Here is a 15,610-nt window from a genome sequence, read left to right as displayed (position 1 = left end):
ATGTTAACTTATGCCTTCCCATCTTTCAAATTGATTACACAGCTGCTTTATAAAGTCAGTACTTCCATTGGTCAGCTCATGTGATGGTCCCTTTATGGCTCCTTTATGATCTACTTGACCTGTTGGTAGATCTACCCAGGACATTACCTTGGAGGGAGGACCAGCTGTCACAGCCCAGTGAGTGTCTTCTTAACAGCAACCCACAGATTTTTCACCTTCATATTTGGCTGATCCATCGGCAAGAACAAGTTTTCAAGAACAGCTTGCCGTTATCCAGGCCAAGAGATGGCCCACAGCCAAGGTCTGTGATGCAGAGAGGAGAATCTTTTGTGACTGATGCAGTTGGAAGCTTGGTGAGCCTCGCTGTTTGCAGAAAAGAGTTGTTTACTGTTTTAAAGTAATTACAGATCTGTTTCTCTCCTTTGTCAGCCAGTTTTCTGGCAGAAAACACCATCCTTTGGTAGTTCCGCCTGCTATTAAGATCCCCAGTGTCAGTAATATTTGCGTTGGAGATGATCACTGTACAATTCATTTTGTCCACGTTAAAAGGGAGAAAAAAGGCAGGACGTGTCCTTTCATACATATGAAGGGCTCCACTAAAAATTTGGCATCAACCATTTGCAAGCAGATTGTCCTCACTATCAAGAGAGCTTATCAGTCCCTCATTGAGCAGAGTCTTTCATTTATGAGAATTAAAACCCATACAGAGTTAAAGCAAGGCAATTACTCCATCATCAGCCTGACTAACTCATTTGTCATTGAAGGATGTTATGAGAGCCTTGTTTGGCTTGTTGCATGCTACTTTCTCCTTCTACCTTTTGGGGTTTAGCTCACCAGAGCATATTTTCCTTGTGCCTAACAGTTTCAGCACAAATAGTGATCTGATCCACTGACAGTTTAGCATAGGGGACACTCCTACCACAAGGTTGAGTATGTAATTTTCTTCAAAACTGGCAAATGAAACAAATCAGTAGGGACAGGTACTGTATTACTGCTATTAAAATGTTTTTATTGGGTGGGGGATCTAATTTTGTTGATGTGATACTTACCTGTCACTATTGCAAGATTCTCCTCTTCCACCTCGCTCTGCTGTCCCACAAGTAGCCTGGGTCCCAGTTAAATAGGACAAGAACTGCACATGGGCTTGTGACATCAGGTCAGATTGGTATGTATTCTTTCTGTTCTGTCTTGTTACCTTCCATCTAATGGGAGGATGGAATTTTCTCATTTGGATAAGGGTAATTACATCCCAGAAAAGATAAGCAAGGCAATAGAAACATGCAAGTATTGAATCAATTAGTTTACCCACTCCAAAACAATGTACATACTCATTAGATTTCTTTGAGAAGTATGATTGGAAATAAAATACATTCATCTCGAACAATAAGCCACCTGGAAATTGGCACCCTAAAAATCAGCTTGTCAGAGGTTGTTTGCATGTATCTGGCCAATTTCAGTGTGTAAATTGGATGACATGGAAGTGGAGGCAAACATGTGAATGGATACAAATCTTCACAGAAAAAAGGGGAAAGAGTGAATTCATTCCAGTTTGAATATTTCACTGAGGGACTCTGCTTTGTCTAGTTTTTGTACTGGTTGGATTCTTTAAATCTACCTCAGTTTAAGTGGAAACATAGATAAAGAAAAATGTTATGATATATTAAAACATGATGAAAAATTAAGTTAACACATTTCTGTTAATTGTTTAATTTTATTAGTTTAAAGTTATTTATGCAAGCATTTCTTACTTTTAAAAATCTAGCCATTTTCAGAACCCTTATCTACCAATCCAATTATCAATACACATATATATGTCTTCCTTTGCTCTTCTGCTGATATCTGCATTCTAACCCTTCCTTTTTCTCTTCATCTACATATCTACATGTACTATTTACATATATCTTTTCTGATCATTTTGATTATGAACATAAGGTTTTAAGGTCAGACAGATAAAAAAGAATTCAAAGTTCTATATTTGTAAATAAATACAATGCAATTTTCCAAAAAATGCCTATATTTGGGGGCAATATTTTTTAAATTTAGTGATATTTTTTGTCATATTTTTTATAAAATCTATAAAGCTCTGCCTGCACCTTTTCAGATGCTTTTGTTTGCCTCACTTCTTTGTCTTCACCCTAACTCTTAACCTGAAAGTGGGGCCAAAATTCTTACACTGTTGTGCAGACCTCCAGTCCTTGTTGTGATATTTATAGGTTACTGCATTTGTATGGGAAAATATGAATGAGTTTTTCGAATGGAAATACTGCACGACCATTGGAATGCAGTATATCATCCGACAAAATGACTTCATATTTTTCCATACAAATGCAGTAACCTTTTTATTATAAGCTAATTTTTTTAATTCTACCTAATGCTTAATTATATTAACAAAATACACTACACAAAACAAAGTAACTGAATGTATGCTGCGTTCCAAACTAATTACACAAGCGCATATTCATAATTACACAACAACAAGATTATTACTGTGCACATAACTCCACCCAGATAAGTTTGAACTTAATCATGCGATCGACATAACTTTTGAAAGAAAATGGTGTGTCTAGTTAAAATTGAAATTTGGAGTCATTATGAATGAATGCGCATTGCAACAACTTTTCCATTTGGTCTGGAATGAATAGATTTTGGTACTTTTTTCAATTCTACAAAATGTTGTGATTATCGACTGGATTTATATGTGACAATTCCACATGAAATACATGGGATTGAAGAAGCAAGGGAGAAGCATGTTGACATCTGCAATGTGTTTCTGTTTCTGTCATTGAATGTTTGAAATCATACTATGGGGAAAATATGAAGTCTTTCAATTGCAATTATCAAAAAGACGCTATGGAATTTAATGCTTATTTCATTTTGAGTGCAGTAAGGAGGATGTAATTGCACTTATCATCGAAATTACAGTACAATTTCGAAATGTGTAATCAAGATTGAGAACCTATGACATGGCTCATGTAATTCAGATTTGAGGAACTAAGAAAGTAGATTTTGAGGAAATTCAGGATGTAAAACTGTAAGTATATTTTTTTGCCATTCTTATCACCAGCTAAAGAAAACAGTATATGACTTGTCACTTGTATATTATTTGTAAGGACCCTTTCTTGCATCTGTTGTATACTGTAGCTAGCTTAAATCCGAAACATTGTATCAACACGGAATGTGCCAAAGAAGCTGGTATGTGGCAGTCCACGAAACATCTGTTTTAGTTCATTCAGAAACAAATTTAAACAACCACAACATAAAGCACCTCTTACGCGAGTGTACATGATTTGTTTACAAATCAAAAGTGCTGGCGTCTGCATCCATTGTTTGTTTACAACAGAAAGTAGTTCTTTTATGCACGTGAATGCTATATGTGTATTGGTGCGCGAGTTCAGTATAGGGTAATATTGCACGATTCTGACAATGTAAATTTAACAGGGGGAAAAATGAGCATATAATAAAGTATAATACAAAGGGACTGGTTACTCTACACTATTATGCAGGTCCCCAGTTTGTATTGTATTATAATATAGTATTAGGGGACTAGTCACTTAGCACTTATGCGGGTCCCCTGACTGTATTGTGGTATGGTAAAATATACAAGTTGAACAGTCACTCAGCAGTGCTCTAAAGCAAGTCTCCTCCCTTACACTTTTTTGCTTTATCAGATTTGCATCAAAAACTGAAAATTAGCCATCAAAAATAACTGTTTCATGTCAAGATACAAGTTTTGTTTCCATGGTATCATGCTTGTTGTGCTAAGAAAGCAATCAAGAAAATCAGCAAGAATCTGATTTTCCAGAAAATAGTGAATTTTACAAAGCCCAAATCAGAAATCTAATTGATACACTAACATTGTTAATTCCATTGAATTCAAATGGTGCATAAAAAAAGAATACATTATAGACAATAATATTAAGAAGAGAACAAATGGCTAAGTGTGCAAATACACTATTATTTAAGATCACCATCATAATGTCCCATATGTAATAGGCATGGAGACTTTGCTCGTTACATGAGCAGATAATTCAGAAGGAGAACAAGATAATTTATGACAGTGTACAATTTGCATGGCAGTAGAACAAGATAATTTATGACTGTACAATTTGCATAGCACTAGAATAAGATAATTTATGGCAGTGCAATTTGCATGGATGTAGAACAAGATAATTTATGACAGTATACAATTTGCATGGCAGTAGAACAAGATAATTTGACAGTGTACAATTTGCATGGCACTAGAACAAGATAATTTATGACAGTGTGCAATTTGCATGGCAGTAGAACAAGATAATTTATGACAGTGTGCAATTTACATGGCACCAGAACAAGATAATGTATGACAGTGTGCAATTTGCATGGCACTAGAACAAGATAATTTACAACAGTGTACAGTTTGCATGGCAGTAGAACAAGATAATTTATGAGAGTGTACAATTTGCATGGCAGTAGAAGAAGATGACTATGACAGTATACAATTTTCATGGCACTAGAACATTTTATGACAGCATACAATTTTCATGGCACTAGAACATAATAATGTATGACAGCATACAATTTTCATGGCACTAGAACATGATAATTTATGACTGTACAATTTGCATGGCGGTAGAACAAGATAATTTATTACAGTATACAATTTTCATGGCAGTAGAACATGACAATTTATGACTATACAATTTGCATGGCACTCGAACATAATTTGTGACAATATACAATTTTCATGGCACTAGAACATGATAATTTATGTCTGTATACAATTTGCATGGCACTAGAACATAATAATTTCTGACAATATACAATTTTCATGACACAAGAACATGATCATTTATGATGACAGTACACAATTGTCATGTCACTAGAATTGATAATTTGCAACAGTATACAATTTGCATGGCACTAGAACTTGATAATTTATGACAGTGTACAATTTGCATGGCACTAGAACATGAGAATTTATGACTATACAATTTGACAGTATAAAATTTTCATGGCACTAGAACATAGTTTATGATAGTATACAATTTTCATGGCACTAGAACATGATAATTTATGACAGTATACAATTTTCATGGCACTAGAACATAATAATTTATGACAGTATACAATTTTCATGGCACTAGAACATAATAATTTGTGACAGTATGCATTTTTCATGGCACTAGAACATGATTATTTATGACAGTACACATTTTTCTTGGCACTAGAGCTGATCATTTATCACATTATTCAAATTTGCAAGGCACTAGAACATGATAATTTATGACAGTGTACAATTTGTATGGCACTAGAAAACTTACTATACACCTGATGCACTAAATATTTACTTCACGTTTTAAAACGGAATCTTAAAAATAAGCTACCTTTCTAATTGTCAGACAATGTGCCGATTTTAGTACCAGTCTCAAGGATGTTGAAAAGAACTCCCTTCTCCCCTTCACCACTTTAGCTTAGGATGATTGCATTTTCTGTATGCATCTTCCTTGTGTCAATTCCTCAAGGTGGAAAGCTTACCCGTTCAAAAGAAAATTCCACGGTTCCACAAGCTTCTCACACAGTGACAGCCTCACCATCAGTTTTGTCATCACAAATAGAGCATATCTTCAGCCGTAATTACTGGTTTTCCATCTAAAGCCAGAGATGTTAAACATCATGCCTGATTCATATCAAACAAGTCCTCAAAACAAACACTTCTCAGAACAAGATAGGACAGAATTACTCAGTAAAAAGGTCCATGACTTTGAAACCCAGTTAGTGGAAAATGGAGAGTTTATTCAGTGCCACAGATAGCTAACTTTCTCCTATGCTTTGCAATCAAGTATTTTTTTCTGTTAATTTCATACATGTATTGACATCATGGAAGAGAGGATATAGGTCAGTACGAAGACCTCTGTTTTTATGGGCAAACTTTTACTTTTCCAGACTGATAATTTTGGCCTTTTGTTGGAAGTGGTCTCATCCATTGATTCTGACACACTTTGAACCATGGTCTAGAACCTCCACATACCTTACAAAACCTGTTTCACAGTCATTCTAGGCTTCCCAGTCATTCTAGCTAAAAATCATTGAAATATATGCCTTGTGGTAAACCTAAGCTAAAAGCAAGTCTATTGCACTGGTTCATAACAGCCCAGCTTTCATGGTCAAGAACAGACTCCTACTCATGGGGAATTAGACCGCAACCTTGCAAGCACTTTTGACCCTTCATCCAAAGGTTATATACTTGACATGTATGGGTTCAGAAGTGGTATCCAAAGTGAATGGATCCAATCAGAGGATGGAGATTTTGGATCTTCTAACCATTCAAAGAAGGACAGGATGATATTTACACTGAGGTTTTATTGCCCAGGATGTGAAGTGTTATTTGCTTAACCTAAAAGGAGCTATTCCAAGACCAAATTAAGTTCTTATTCATATAGGATCACGTGGAGAGTGCAGTCCCCACAGGGAAAGCATTTGGGAGCAACTGATCCCTAATTGGCATCATCCAAGGCAAGGTATGGATGTCAGATATAACATTCTCTGGCTTTAACTTCAAATAATATCATCCCAAAAGGGCTCATTTAGACTTGGTGGGACCTACGTCAGCAGTGCTACATGCTACATGTACCTTAAGTCATTCAGCAGCTTTGCAACAATGCAGGTTACTCTACTCTACCAGATTTGTGAGAGTTACAAAATTTTCCCCATCTGCATGTATGCATTAACCATGTATTAATCCTAGCCCATATCTCATATGGCTTCAAGCTGCTTCATATACATAAGGAGACCAGATACATGGCCAGCTTTGTAGTAAGGGCACACAACTCCTCCTTTCCTAAGATATTATGAGTAGATAATGTATTTGAAGAAGAAACCAATTTGTGCAGTAACCTATGTTTCTTGATAATAGTTACATGATCATAATATGGGCAAGCCCTCCCTACAGTTAGCATCCATTGAAAAGCATGCACTATCTGTCTCAGTAGTAACTGACTAATGGTTTGGGCACCAGCCCCCATATACAGGGGAGACAATTCATCTGGTTTCCACTTTGGCAAGCAGACAACCTTTTTGCATTTCTGTTACTAAAACAAGCCAAACAATGTGGCTAATGACCTTGTTACATTGTGAGTGGCTGCATTTGCAAGGTAATGGATGTACTCCTTACATATGGTGAGTGGGAAAGGAAACATATTTTACGGGAAAGGAAACATATTTTACACGAAAATTTGGTTTCTTCAAGCTACCACTGCAAAATAATCATAAGATATAATATTACAATACATGGACTGAAAAACAGTTAGATACATTACTTGGCATTTCTTAAACTGCAAATGTGGAATTAATGTTCCAGCTGTACGTTTAACAAACAAGAAAAAACATTCATTTAGTGAGAAAATTTTACCTAAGGTGGCCTGTTGACTTTGTTGATGATGTAATTTTGTACTTAATCTGTTGGTTTGTGCAAATGTTGAAAACATTCAACTTTATAAAAAATTAATTTTATCTTTCTGTTCTGTTTTGAGCTCCACAACAAATTAAGAAAGGACAGATGCTATACAAATTAGCATCATGATGAGTTATTCTTCAGAAATGGCTAGTAATTGTTTATTTTGAGAGAATTGTATTTGAACCTCAGAATGAAATCATATTAAGATGGATGATGTTTAAGATAATAAACTTTACAATACTTTTATTGCCTGCATTATTTTAATAATTTTGCTATAATAAGAATGTTGAAGATAACATAATGAATGTTTCCAATTTGTACACCCTCTATATTCTGTGGAAGGTCATTCAGAGTTATCCAGTTCTGTAAATCTTGTATGTTCTGTTATTGACGACTTTCATTTCTCCTTTTAAAAAAATGTATGGACATTATGGGTTGAAACTAGGTTTTGTATAAAAATTTACATCATGAAGACCTATGTCAAATTAAGTTTCTGCCTTTTTTCTTAAACTGGCCAGTTTTACTTAGAAAGCCTGGCATCTTGAGTATCTTGTACTAAGATTTCTTTAATTGTATCACATTTGCTTTGGTATTGGTTTCTTTGGGAAACAGTTTTTGTCTTTAAATACAGATCTACTTGGCACTGTAGTAACATTACAGTAAGGTCATACAAGCCATCATAATTCCAAACCAGTTGTCAATTAATATAAGTTACACTTTTCATGTGGTTTTTATCTGCCACTGTGTCATCCTTTATAGAATGGTAAACTAAATATTATCAAACAGCAACCTACCTAGATTTTCAAAGAACCAGTGCAATCGAGGTTTAGGAACCCGTATTCAAATGATGTTCGGACCCCAGGTGGCTGAGTGATCTAAAGTGCTCACTTTACCGATCACTGCCATCTCACTTCTGATTGTATGGGATCAAGTCTCAGATGCAGCCATTGTGGGTATGTAAAAAAAGCTGCCAGTTGCTTCCCATAGGTGGGTGGTTCTTACCAGGATTTTCCTGTGTTCTTCCTCCACCAGCTACTGTGGCTGCCGTGTATAGCTTACTGTGTGCAGAAAAAATGGCATTAAACCCAAACCAACAAAACTGATGTTGCAGCATATGAGAACATTTACTCTCTTCGCTGCCAGAAGTGAACTTTATTGAGATTTCTTTATTGGTTTATTATAATTACTAATATCCTTTATTTAAGTCAGTGATTCAGTGTTCGATTTATAAATGTATTTGGCTTTTCTATGTTTACTGAAATCAGTATACAAATATCTGTTATTGCAGGTGTCTCAGTGTCTAGTCATCTATCAAATTCCTCCCAATTTCACCCTGACCAAAATGCCCCCTCAAGCTGTTAGTGTGGCCCACCGTGTCACCTGGCGGCTTTTCTTCAAAAAGGAGTTGCATGTCACCTCTAGGTGAGTCAAGCTTACATAATGTGTTCGTAATACTGTAATTCACAGATAATAAGGCCTTCCTCAAACTTAAATAAAGCAATACTTGTAATTTACCCATAATAAACTCCTTCTCAAGCTTTCATATTGTGTAATATTGTAATACATCTTTAATAAGGCCATACCTATAAACAACACAATCCTCAACTTCACAAAGTTGTGGAAAATTTGTATTTCTGAAAGCTTTTGTATGGATAAAACAACTCCTCAGGCTTTTATTAAATCCTCAAGATGGGCCACAAGAGTTGTAGGAGACATGCTGTTTTTCTAAATCATTTGGTGCCAATAAATTTTCATGATGGATTTTGTTGTGCACATTCAGCATTGTTGATACATAATATTTTTGAAGTTTATTTCAAGATAAACTTATATTGTGTTTTCTATTTAAAGATATATATATTTTTATATGTATTCAGTTTTGTTGCTGAATTTGTAAAAAATCCTTGTCTTTGAACATTTTGTAAATTACAGTAGTACATGAAAATCATGAAGTCTTACTATGTTCGTTTTTTATTTGAGAATCTGTTCTGAAGAAAATAAGTTTCAAACAAAAATATGGTGTTTGAGGCAGAATAATTTCAATGTTTCATTATTTAGGTACAGAGATAATGTTAGAGTGTACATAAGAATCCTTATTAGAGATTTCAATATTAGGTACAGAGATAATGTTAGAGTGTACATAAGAATTCTTATTAGAGATTTCAATATTAGGTATAGAGATAATGTTAGAGTGTACATAAGAATTCTTATTAGAGATTTCAATATTAGGTATAGAGATAATGTTAGAGTGTACATAAGAATTCTTATTAGAGATTTCAATATTAAGTACAATGATAATGTTAGAGTGTACATAAGAATTCTTGCTAGCTATTTCAGTATTAGGTCCAGAGATAATATTAGAGTGTACATAAGAATTCTTGCTAGCTATTTCAGTATCAGGTGCAGAGGTAATGTTAGGGTAGCCATTTCAGTATTATGCACAGAGATAATGTTAGAGTGTACATTTCAGTATTAGGCACAAACATAACATCAGAGTGCACATAAGGATTCTTACTTGCCATTTCAGTATTTTGGTACAGAGATAATGTTAGAGTGTACATAAGAATTCTTATTAGAGATTTCAATATTAGGTACAGAGATAATGTTAGAGTGTACATAAGAATCCTTTTTAGAAATTTCAATATTAGGTACAGAGATAATGTTAGAGTGTACATAAGAATTCTTATTAGAGATTTCAATTTTAGGTATAGAGATAATGTTAGAGTGTACATAAGAAGTCTTATTAGATATTTCAGTATTAGGTCCAGAGATAATATTAGAGTGTACATAAGAATTCTTGCTAGCTATTTCAATATCAGGTGCAGAGGTAATGTTAGGGTAGCCATTTCAGTATTATGCACAGAGATAATGTTAGAGTGTACATTTCAGTATTAGGCACAAACATAACGTCAGAGTGCACATAAGGATTCTTACTTTCCATTTCAGTATTAGGCACGGAAGTAATGTTAGGGTGTGCATAAGTATTCTTACTTGCCATTTCAGTATTAGGCACAGAGATAATGTTAGAGTGTACATTTCAGTATTACGTACAAGTAAATGTTAGGGTGTACATAAGGAATCTTACTTGCTATTTCGGTATTAGGTACAGAGATAATGTTAGGGTGTACATAAGGATTCTTACCTGCTATTTCAGTATTAGGTACAGAGATAATGTTCAGGTGTACATAAGGATCCTTACCTTCCATTTCAGTATTAGGTACAGAGATAATGTTAGGGTGTACATAAGGATTCTTACCTGCTATTTCAGTATTAGGTACAGAGATAATGTTCGGGTGTACATAAGGATCCTTACCTTCCATTTCAGTATTAGGTACAGAGATAATGTTCGGGTGTACATAAGGATCCTTACCTTCCATTTCAGTATTAGGTACAGAGATAATGTTCGGGTGTACATAAGGATCCTTACCTTCCATTTCAGTATTAGGTACAGAGATAATGTTCGGGTGTACATAAGGATCCTTACCTTCCATTTCAGTATTAGGTACAGAGATAATGTTCGGGTGTACATAAGGATCCTTACCTTCCATTTCAGTATTAGGTACAGAGATAATGTTAGGGTGTACATAAGGATTCTTACCTGCTATTTCAGTATTAGGTACAGAGATAATGTTCGGGTGTACATAAGGATCCTTACCTTCCATTTCAGTATTAGGTACAGAGATAATGTTCGGGTGTACATAAGGATCCTTACCTTCCATTTCAGTATTAGGTACAGAGATAATGTTCGGGTGTACATAAGGATCCTTACCTTCCATTTCAGTATTAGGTACAGAGATAATGTTCGGGTGTACATAAGGATCCTTACCTTCCATTTCAGTATTAGGTACAGAGATAATGTTCGGGTGTACATAAGGATCCTTACCTTCCATTTCAGTATTAGGTACAGAGATAATGTTAGGGTGTACATAAGGATTCTTACCTGCTATTTCAGTATTAGGTACAGAGATAATGTTAGGGTGTACATAAGGATCCTTACCTTCCATTTCAGTATTAGGTACAGAGATAATGTTCGGGTGTACATAAGGATCCTTACCTTCCATTTCAGTATTAGGTACAGAGATAATGTTCGGGTGTACATAAGGATCCTTACCTTCCATTTCAGTATTAGGTACAGAGATAATGTTCGGGTGTACATAAGGATCCTTACCTTCCATTTCAGTATTAGGTACAGAGATAATGTTAGGGTGTACATAAGGATTCTTACCTGCTATTTCAGTATTAGGTACAGAGATAATGTTCGGGTGTACATAAGGATCCTTACCTTCCATTTCAGTATTAGGTACAGAGATAATGTTCGGGTGTACATAAGGATCCTTACCTTCCATTTCAGTATTAGGTACAGAGATAATGTTCGGGTGTACATAAGGATCCTTACCTTCCATTTCAGTATTAGGTACAGAGATAATGTTCGGGTGTACATAAGGATCCTTACCTTCCATTTCAGTATTAGGTACAGAGATAATGTTAGGGTGTACATAAGGATTCTTACCTGCTATTTCAGTATTAGGTACAGAGATAATGTTCGGGTGTACATAAGGATCCTTACCTTCCATTTCAGTATTAGGTACAGAGATAATGTTCGGGTGTACATAAGGATCCTTACCTTCCATTTCAGTATTAGGTACAGAGATAATGTTCGGGTGTACATAAGGATCCTTACCTTCCATTTCAGTATTAGGTACAGAGATAATGTTCGGGTGTACATAAGGATCCTTACCTTCCATTTCAGTATTAGGTACAGAGATAATGTTCGGGTGTACATAAGGATCCTTACCTTCCATTTCAGTATTAGGTACAGAGATAATGTTAGGGTGTACATAAGGATTCTTACCTGCTATTTCAGTATTAGGTACAGAGATAATGTTAGGGTGTACATAAGGATCCTTACCTTCCATTTCAGTATTAGGTACAGAGATAATGTTCGGGTGTACATAAGGATCCTTACCTTCCATTTCAGTATTAGGTACAGAGATAATGTTCGGGTGTACATAAGGATCCTTACCTTCCATTTCAGTATTAGGTACAGAGATAATGTTCGGGTGTACATAAGGATCCTTACCTTCCATTTCAGTATTAGGTACAGAGATAATGTTCGGGTGTACATAAGGATCCTTACCTTCCATTTCAGTATTAGGTACAGAGATAATGTTCGGGTGTACATAAGGATCCTTACCTTCCATTTCAGTATTAGGTACAGAGATAATGTTCGGGTGTACATAAGGATCCTTACCTTCCATTTCAGTATTAGGTACAGAGATAATGTTAGGGTGTACATAAGGATCCTTACCTTCCATTTCAGTATTAGGTACAGAGATAATGTTAGGATGTATATAAGGTCAAAAATATATGTGTTTCCAGTCAGCCAACCATCCTCATTTTTCCTTGCCAACCATAGCACTTTTTTCACCCATTGTAAAAAGAAAAACAACATACCTGCCTAACCTGTTTTTAAAACCAGTGCATTAGGAATTACACATAATTTGTTTTTGGCATAAGGATGCTTACTAGCCATTTCTGCTGATTTTTTACCTGTTTTTAGTCAAGGGCCCTGAGTGGCCGAGTGGGCTAAAGCGCTCTCCATTATGGATCACTGCCATCTCACCTGTCTGCATGGGTTCGAGTCTAGGATTCTGCCAATGTGGGTATGTGAGAAAGCTTGCCAGTAGCTTCTCGTGGGTCAGTGGTTCTTCTCAGGGTTTTCCCGGGTTCTTCCTCCACCATTAATACTGGCCACCATGCATAGCCTATCGTGTGCTGAAAAATGGCGTTAAACTCCACAACAACAACAACCTGTTTCCAATCACTTTAATAGTAAACTGAATTGATCTTTAAATTTGCAGTAAAACCTGCCTTAAGACACATACATATAAGAATATCTGATCATAAAGGGCTCATCTCTGAACCTCATTTCTTTATTTTATAAAGGCTCATTTCACCTGTACATAAGGAATATATGTGCATAAAGGACACCTATCCATAAAAAGCATTGTACATAAATGTCACCTGTCCATAAAAAGCTCTGTACATAAAGGATGTGTCCCTGAGGACACCTGTCCATAAAAAGCACAGTACATAAAGGATGTTTCCCTGAGGACACCTGTCCATAAAAAGCACAGTACATAAAGGATGTGTCCCTGAGGACACCTGCCCATAAAAAGCACAGTACATAAGGGTGTGTCCATGAAAAGCACAGTACATAAAAGATGTATCCATAAGGACACCTATCCATAAAAAGCACAGTACATAAAGGGTTCGTCCATAAGGACACCTGTCCATAAAAAGCGCTGGACATAAAAAGCGCTGTACATAAAGGATGTGTCCCTGAGGACACCTGTCCATAAAAAGCACAGTACATAAAGGGTGTGTCCATAAGGACACCTGTCCATAAAAAGCGCTGTACATAAAGGATGTGTCCCTGAGGACACATGCACATAAAGGACACATATCTGAATCCCTTGTCTTTATGCTATAAATGCATGTTTCAAATGCACATAAGGAACACATGTCCATATATAACATCTGTACAGAAAGAATGTATGTCGACAAAGGGCAGTAGTCCATGGAACACCAGTGCATGAAGGATACATCCTTAAAGACACATGTACATAAATGAGACTTGTCCATTAAAGGCACCAAACATAAAAGACATAAAGGCAGTGTCATACAGACAGATTTGCATAAAGGACAAGTGTATATTGAAAGAGGCATGACTGTCAATGACATCTGTACTTTTACAGACCGATTTCACTCAAATATATCATAATTTCCTGTCAAATAAATGTAGACTTTTGGAAATTCTATTAACCTATCATCTCTTATGTCAAATGTAGATGCTGTTTATAACATTTTGACTAATTCAGATAGATAATGTAATTTTTTAAGGCATTTTAATTTGTTGTAAAGGACAGGAGGTTGCAGAATAAAGCCATTGGTTACTCAGGCACCCCAACTCATTGATTCCTATGTTTAAAATTAAATACTATTAGTCTAGAGAAAAGTAACAAGCTATGGAAATCATCAACACCCTTCTTTTTTGCCTTATCACAGTAGTAGCTCAGTTGGTAGAATTTCACATTCATAATCCAATGGTTGTGGGTTCAGTACCTGCCGAGCCACCCTGTGTCAGTTGCCTCTGTGCATCCTTGGAAAGGGCAGTTAGCCACCACTTGCTCAGCACAATTTAGCTTAAAAGTGCCATTAAAACCAGCAACTACAAATCCTTTCTTGATCACAGTTTTTCACAGCTTTTCAAAGTAACATGTATAGCTTAGAAAGAGCCATGGTTAGATTTTCATTCTGGTCATTAATTTTAAGCTCTGTTGCTTATAATTACTTCTATTTTCCACTCCTGTACATAAATGCTTTTCATCAGTAATCCCTCTTCAAAGATCTTAGGATTGTTGGTAATATGCAGTATGCATTGCATGTAATGAAATTGGCTTCTATTTTAAGATTTTGTCAGAAAAATTGCATTGAAATACAAAGTACCATACTGTATGTACTCACTTATAAGACAAGTCCAACTGCAAACTGGTTAGACCCAGATCTGCCAGCAAATTATGTGGCGGCAGATCTGAGTCTGTGCAGTTTGTTAGAAGTAATCAGTACAACAAATAGCATAGACCTTGATCTGCTTGTGCATTATGCTATGGCAGATCAGGATCTTTGTTGTTTGCAATTTGACTTATAAGAGAGTGTAGATAAAAGATAAGGAAGTAAGAAAGTTCTGTACTTAGGAAATTAAAGTAACAGAAGTAATACTTAATGTTCTTGTGAAAATTCAAAAGAGTTGTTCATTTCAGATTCTAGTTTGTTAGCTTAGATTCAGTCAGATTACTCAAGGTATTATAATATGTACTTGGTATAATGATCCACAAGAAATATAAACTTTAATAATCAGTAAGCATGTTAGCAACAGCTTGTATTTTTTGTACATGACAGAATATGAGTTTAGTGCCACAGAGATTTTGTACATGACAGAATAAGAGTTTAGTGCCACAGAAAATGTGTACATTGCAGAAAATGAGTTTAGTGCCACAGAAAATTTGTACATGACAGAATATGAATTTAGTGCCACAGAAAATTTGTACATGACAGAATATGAATTTAGTGCCACAGAAAATTTGTACATGACAGAATATGAATTTAGTGCCACAGAAA

The 15,610-nt window shown here is 35.6% G+C and overlaps 1 protein-coding gene across 4 annotated transcripts in view; it reads left to right on the top strand.

The window, feature by feature from the left end:
• Nucleotides 1-15,610, top strand: part of LOC149805887 (uncharacterized) — a 100,606-nt gene that overhangs the window by 63,452 nt on the left and 21,544 nt on the right. For 2 of the 4 annotated variants that reach the window (XM_089950635.1, XM_089950633.1), the window contains one exon: nucleotides 8,721-8,854. The exons of the other annotated variants lie outside the window; for them this stretch is intronic. In XM_089950635.1, coding sequence (XP_089806761.1) covers nucleotides 8,721-8,854 — 134 coding nt within the window. The remainder of the gene's footprint in view (nucleotides 1-8,720; nucleotides 8,855-15,610) is intronic. 4 annotated transcript variants of the gene reach the window in all.

The sequence above is a fragment of the Sinohyriopsis cumingii genome, chromosome 2, assembly GCF_028554795.1.
Source record: "Sinohyriopsis cumingii isolate HCF-2022 chromosome 2, ASM2855479v2, whole genome shotgun sequence".
Classification (NCBI taxonomy): Eukaryota; Metazoa; Mollusca; class Bivalvia; order Unionida; family Unionidae; genus Sinohyriopsis; species Sinohyriopsis cumingii.
Note: the sequence above shows the minus strand (reverse complement) of the source record. Positions and strands in the feature narration are given on the sequence as shown.